General features: G+C 39.5%; 1 protein-coding gene across 1 annotated transcript; it reads right to left on the bottom strand.

Moving 5' to 3' along the window:
• Nucleotides 1–1,098: 1,098 nt before the first annotated feature.
• LOC134216932 (prolactin regulatory element-binding protein) lies at nucleotides 1,099–3,424 on the bottom strand. Its single transcript, XM_062695696.1, has 3 exons — nucleotides 3,102–3,424; nucleotides 1,946–3,038; nucleotides 1,099–1,508 (listed from the first exon to the last, which is right to left on the bottom strand). Exons 1-3 carry the CDS (start codon nucleotides 3,240–3,242, stop codon nucleotides 1,423–1,425), a joined length of 1,320 nt encoding a protein of 439 aa, XP_062551680.1. The 5' UTR covers nucleotides 3,243–3,424; the 3' UTR covers nucleotides 1,099–1,422.
• Nucleotides 3,425–6,682: the final 3,258 nt, after the last annotated feature.

Genomic DNA, 6,682 nt, shown 5'->3' with positions numbered 1-6,682 from the left:
CAAATCAGTGACGCAATGAAGATAGGCGTCCCGCGTTTCGCAGGACACTTGCTGGTCACATTAGCCAAAAGGCCATTATGGCAAACGGCCCTTATGCCAAATGGCCATTATGCCAAACGGGGTACCACCCGGGTGATGTGCGTTGTTCGAGATTTAGAGGTACTCTCGAGTCCCTTTGAAACGGGCAGAGGGTTACGGCAAGGTGATAGTATTTTGTGCCTTTCGCTTTGGAAGGAGTAATATGAAGGTCAAGGATTGACACGAGTGGTACAGTTTTCACAAAATTGGCCCAGCCTTTTGGTTTCGCTGACGAATTTGATATTATGGCACGTATCTTTGAGAAGATGGAGGAAGCCTAAGCCTACATTAGACTGAAGAGCGAAGCTAAGCGGTTCAGACTAGTCATCAACATGTCGAAGACGAAGTACATGATAGGAAGAGATTCATGAGAAGACAACGTGAGCCACCCATCACGAGTTTGTATCGGTGGTGACGAAATCGAAGTGGTTGAAGAATTCGTGTACTTGGGATCACTGTGTGACCTCCGACAAATTAGGAAACACATCGTGGCTGGGTACCGTACATACTTTGGACTCCGCAAGACGCTTCGATCGAGTAGAGTTCGCGGCCGTACCTATCTGACTATCCACAAAACGCTCATTAGACCGGCAGTCCTCTACGGACACGAAACCTGTACGATGCTCGTGGAGGACCAGGAGTTGGATCACTTGGAGTTTCCGAAAGGAAAGTGCTGCGTACCATCTATGGTGTGGCGTGATGCCGATAGAGGACGGTACCTGAAGGAGGCAAATGAACCACTAGTTGCATCTGCTGTTGGGACTTTGGGAGAACTATCCATCGTTCACATCGGACGACTGCGGTGTGCCGGGCACGTAGCCAAAATGCCGGACAGTAAACCGCTGAAAATGGAGACGACTTTTATGTATTATTAAGGTCACTGTGGCCTTAGTCTGAGTAAATAATAAATAATAACTCGGCATCCTTCTGCTAGTTCTCTATACAAAACTATTAAACTTTATGACCATGGTACAACAAATAATATGATCAAATCAAGTCTAAATTAAAAACGTTATGGGGTACAATGCATGCGTTAACGCCTTTATTCGTGTGTAACAAACTATGCACTACATTTTTTTTTTCATTCTAATAAATTAACATCTTCGTGACTTAAAAAAGCTATTTGATTAATATTTGTAGTTGCTGTTTCATGTCTGATGTAGTCACATTGGTGAAACTTAAAAGTATAATTTGTTTTATCACCTGAATAATGAATCCTATTTCCTTCTACATACAACTGTACAAAACTAACAACGACATTTCAACGGCACCTTTTTGCAAACACAAAATTACGCATATTTTCTATATAGGATAATTAATTATCTCCGCCGATCCTAAGAAACACTACAATCCGATGTATGAGCAAAAACAGAAAGTGATGAACAAGATTGCCACTATTGCGAATATTGCCACCCATGCTGGAAGTGAATCTGAAAGAGAGAGAGAAAAAAAAGAAAAAATCAATTTATAAAACGGAACATAGTCATTTATGTTTTTTCACCCTGTAGACTATACAATATAATACAATAGATTTTTTAATCACGGATGTAAAATAAGTTCTACCTTATCGGTGTCGATTTTGTGATTTTACATTTAATACTAGCAACGATCGTTACCCCAAGTTGCAATGAAGATAAAATTGTTAACCACTCCGAGGACTCCGAATGATTGCTCGCAAAATCTCTTAGTAAATTAATGTGAGATAACAGACTGGTTTCTTTTCATTGGTAATAGGTACATAGACTCATTTAAATAGTATGAAAGAATTTGATAATTCTTAACATGGTCAGCGAATTTACTCTTAACAAGCAATTTTAATCATAATTATCTTCAGGGTGGATGAGAACATATATGAAAAATTACTCACGTCTATATTGCAAACTGTGAACGCAGATCCGATTGTCCACCGAAATCGACAGTACCGCCGCCTCGGTGTTCGCGCTGATGGCCGGTCCATCGAAATTCGTCACCGGCAAGAACTCCAGTCCGGTCACGAACATTGCATGAGCATTCGGAATGTGCAACACTCGCTGCAAGCTAAATGCAATATAGATCGAGACCGATCCACTGAACATGGTTCCCACAGCTACGAAGCGACCGTCATCTCGCACCGCCAGGGCGGCAAGCGACTCATCGATCTCCACGACGCGGGTCAACCGACCCACTTCCGGATCCCACTGCTGCAGCAGACCCTTCGCTTTGCCCGATTTGGCAAACGGATTGGCCAGCGTAAATAACCGGTGCTTATCCTTGTGACCTTCGACCAGGCCATATCGACACCGCTTGAACATGTATCGGATACCCTCCGGAGGGTTCCACGTCAGCTTTCGAGACTCCTTGTCGGGATTGATCGACCAAATTACCCCCAGTCCATCTTTGGCTATCGATACGATGTACTTATTGTCCGGACTGAAGTCCAAATCATCAATCTCCTTCGTGTGGGCAGAAATATCAGATAGGATGGTCATCTTTGGGAAATTCCACAGTCGCAGATGACCGTCCGTTCCACCAGTGGCCATCAGGCGGCCATTGGGACTAATCCGAACAACTCGCTGCAGTGGTTCCGCTTCCGTAAAATCAGTCTGAACCGAGTCACTGGTTTTAATTTCGAATCTAATTATCTTTTTGACACGATCACCTTCGGTACCCTTCTTCGAGTCGGCTTGATGCTGATTGTCCGGTTTGACCTGTCCATTAGCTTGCGGCTGGTAGGAAACATTCTTACGTTTTCTTAGTCCATCCAATGTTTCCGTTTTACCTCCAATATATTCTCCATCAGGGGAGCTAATAATTGGATTTACGAAATACATTTGGCAGTGACTTTCCTGACCTGCCACCAGCAGGGTGCGTTTCTCGTCATTCTTCGTGGCGCAGTTCATGACCACCGTAGGCCCTGTTTCGTGCCGAATCACTTCATCGGCCACATACTTTTCGCCATCGTGGTAGATTTCGAATATCTCCTACAAAAAGCAATCGTTATTGAATCCCACATCACTAATATCTAATTAGATTAGGTCGCTTACAAAACCATTGGCCACTCCGGTCTTGGAGGCTCCGCCACCGCCACCGACAAGGACGTGTCGACTGGTGAGCATTTCGATTGTGTAGAGAGGAAAATTGACCCGTGCCAGAAGGCCGTCGTTCGGTTTCCTCGTAGGGGCCATCCTTGCTGCTGCACCAGTGTTGTGGCCGAACCGTGGCTACTGCGTATATCAAGAATTAATAATTAACAACTATTTCGATCGATTTCCTAGGTGGAAATTTGCAGCAAATTCAAAAACTTCGAACGAGAAAACATTCCGCGCACGCACACACAACAGCACTTTTACTTTTATTCATTATTTTTGTTCCACGTAATTTCTGTCAAATCGGCTGTCATTTGACGGCAAGCATCTCTCGCGAGAGAAAATCTAGTGTCGTTTTCGGTTATAGACGAATCCAAGTAAAAATAAGAAGAAGACACACGACGGTGTTAACTTTGACAGATCCTACAGCACAGCATAGGAAGATCATTTTAAAATGCTTATAATAAATTCTAGACAAAATGTAATTAAAATCTGATTGAAGTATGATACGGAAAAAGTTCCGAACTGTATGATAGATACATTTTTGGAAAATTTACAAAAAATTGAGATGAGCTTCCGAATATGTAATTCAGAACTTTTTCCGTACCCTACATTAATCAGGTTTTAATTACAATTTCTCTAGAATTTATTATAAGCATTTTAAAATGATCTTCCTATGCTGTGCTGTAGGATCTGTCAAAGTTAACACCGTCGTGTGTCTTCTTCTTATTTTTAGTTGGATTCGTCTATACACTGCCAAAAATATCTATATAAGATATATGTGTCGCCGTTATAAATTTTTGCAATAGCTCCACCCTAATATAATCGATATAGAATCACACATAAATTAAATAATTGCTAATTCGAGACCACACATAAAGTTTATTTGGATATATATTTTATAAGTAGTTCGCTTGGAGAATGGTTATGTGTGCGCTGATATACATCATAAGTTAAATCTATGGATTTTTGCCAATAAATATGTGTGGATTTTTAGTAGTGTAGAGATGAGTGACGTTTAACGCTCGCACACTGATGTGCAATTCGGCATGTGTAAATACATGTTTGTTTTCCTTCTGGTCATAACCTCAAAATTGATCGAGTCATCACGATGGTTGCGAAGGAGTCAAAAAATATATGGAAATATACTCATTTTTACCCAAACTTTGCTGAGTAGCACCATCTAGGAGTGTTTGTTTTCCTTTTATCGCCACTCATACATTCGGACGTGAGAATCTCAATTGCTGGGTCGAACCTAGTTCTGCCCCGGATCCGCTCTAACAGCTGTCAAAACGTTCGGTTATTCGTTCAGGTTGGATCGCGATCCGCACCAGATCCGACCCAAAACGAATGAGGTTCGCTCTGCCGATTTATCGAGATCGAACCTAGGTTCACCAATACATTCGAACACAAACTGTCAAACAGGTGTTTATGTTTACGCTAAAGGAAAATGAAAACATGAAAGACACGGAAGGGTGCGGATGGGTATTTGACTTTTAATCGTTTTTATTTCATTTGTTGAATTTATCAATTTTGTTGCTATCTTCCACGTAAAAATGGATTATTTTAATTGTGTGTTGCCTTCAAGTTTCTCTGATGGTGAAATGGATTCAGATACCGACATATTTTTTGCTGATTACTTCAAACGGTAGCTCCGTTATAAACAAAATGATGGTTAAAAATTTTGATGAAAATGTGATTGATAAATGCAGTGACGAGAAGTTAGCTGTAGCTGCTATTTATTCACTATTACGTTGTGTATCCAATGATATGCTTTAAGTATAATTGCTCTCTCAATGGGAAAATAGCGTACCGGAGTATCGGATTATTATTTATACCAAAATGTTCATACTATTATTTTATTCGTTATTGCAGCTCTGTGAATAATTTGTTTAAGGTTACGGATTTAAAGAATATAAACATAATGTATTAACCCTTTATAAGGCAGTGATAACTATATTGCCATCAACAAATGATACGTTTTTCTGATTATTTACAATAGTTTTATTAATTATTCACCTTGTAGAGGGTATATTTGCTACTTAGTAACACTCCAGATGATACTTGGCCAGAAAATAAATTCAAATGTAAATTTAGAAACAGTTTTATACGAATTGAGCATAATTTTAGAGTGGAAGAAAGATTTTTAGTTGAAATTCGTTAAAAAAACGACAAAGACATATTTTACCTCGTTGATATTTATTATGTTGAATCTCCTGTTATTTAGTGGAAAATTATGTAGAGAAAAATTATTTGCCTTTCTTGTATATTTGGTTTTTGCAGTTTTGGCGAAATCGCGGTTTATCCCAAAGGTTCCCCTCTTGGGAGGAAAATACAAAAATGTTAGTCAACTCTTGTGCGATTTGATTCTTTGTTTTTAAAATAAAAGGCCCCAAATCTCAATAAATTTTCTATTGGATTTTTTACAAAGTGTTTCCATATTTTCTTGTTCTATTACATTTGAATGGCATAATTGATAATTCAAATGTAACAAAATCACTGTTACCCAGAACGCCACATAGAACCAGTAAAACAGTTTATCAGGAAACACGGATTGGCATAATTAACGGAAATGTTCCAGAGCGCCAAATTGCTTCACGGAAATCCACATTGCCGTCGCCATTCATCACAGCTTCTAATCACATAAATTTATTGATGGATTAACTGTCATTTTAAAATAAACAATTAACAGAAGAAAAATCTGACTTCCCCATTCAATTTATATAATAAGAAACAAAATAACACTAATAACAAAATTCAAAAGATAAAATCTGTATAAAATCTGATAAAATATTTATATTTCTGCCAGCTGATAAAAGTGCGAACTAAAACAAAACAGATGATAGGGCTTGCGTTCTCACTAACACCATCATACTGACTCGATCCCGATTCGTTTTTCGTTCGGTTATTCAGAGTCGGGGTCGGACCTGACCCAGGTCTAAAACCGAAAACGACATAGGAGAACATTCTAAAATCGCCGAACTACGCTATCAGCAGAATGGACATTTTTCGTTATTTTTGTCTGCTTGTTGATTTTTAAGAACATTTCACAACTTCGCAAAGTTATTGCTAGCTATTATTAGGACAATTGTTAACAAATTGAATCACCATGACGTATACAATTCAGGGGTCTGATGTTTTGGTTGTATTTTCGTAGTATAGATGTAGTCTCTTTTCATCTGCTTTTCGTTTATGGAACTGTTAGTGTGGAGCGCACCTATCTCTTTTATTCCCGTGAATATCCTTATGGCTGTCAGTGCGGAATTTCCAATGTTGGCTACGAAACAAACTGTGGTGGAGGTATACAAGTGTCAGTCCCGTGATACAATTGGTGTTCCGCATGCGGAATATTTATTTCTGGGTTATTCTCAAATGATACTCCAGTTACTTCACTTTTGATGTCAAAAACGTAACGGCGTTAGCTGATCGGTTCGGGTCTTCACTCTACACGAAACCGCAAATAAACTCATTATTGGGTTCCTTTCACTCAAATCTGCCCTTGCGTGCACTCAAAAAAAAATCGGCACGTTTCCACCAGG

This window comes from Armigeres subalbatus, chromosome 2 (assembly GCF_024139115.2).
Source record: "Armigeres subalbatus isolate Guangzhou_Male chromosome 2, GZ_Asu_2, whole genome shotgun sequence".
NCBI classification, from domain to species: domain Eukaryota; kingdom Metazoa; phylum Arthropoda; class Insecta; order Diptera; family Culicidae; genus Armigeres; species Armigeres subalbatus.
Note: the sequence above shows the minus strand (reverse complement) of the source record. Positions and strands in the feature narration are given on the sequence as shown.

Bases quoted from the DNA above. Each gene is read 5' to 3' on its own strand.
- LOC134216932 (XM_062695696.1), bottom strand. From the start codon at position 3,242: ATGGCCCCTACGAGGAAACCGAACGACGGCCTTCTGGCACGGGTCAAT. The intron at 3,039-3,101 runs GTAAGCGACCTA...TGCTTTTTGTAG, and splicing joins CCGGAGTGGCCAATGGTTTT to GAGATATTCGAAATCTACCA. The intron at 1,509-1,945 runs GTGAGTAATTTT...TCTCTCTTTCAG, and splicing joins TCACAGTTTGCAATATAGAC to ATTCACTTCCAGCATGGGTG.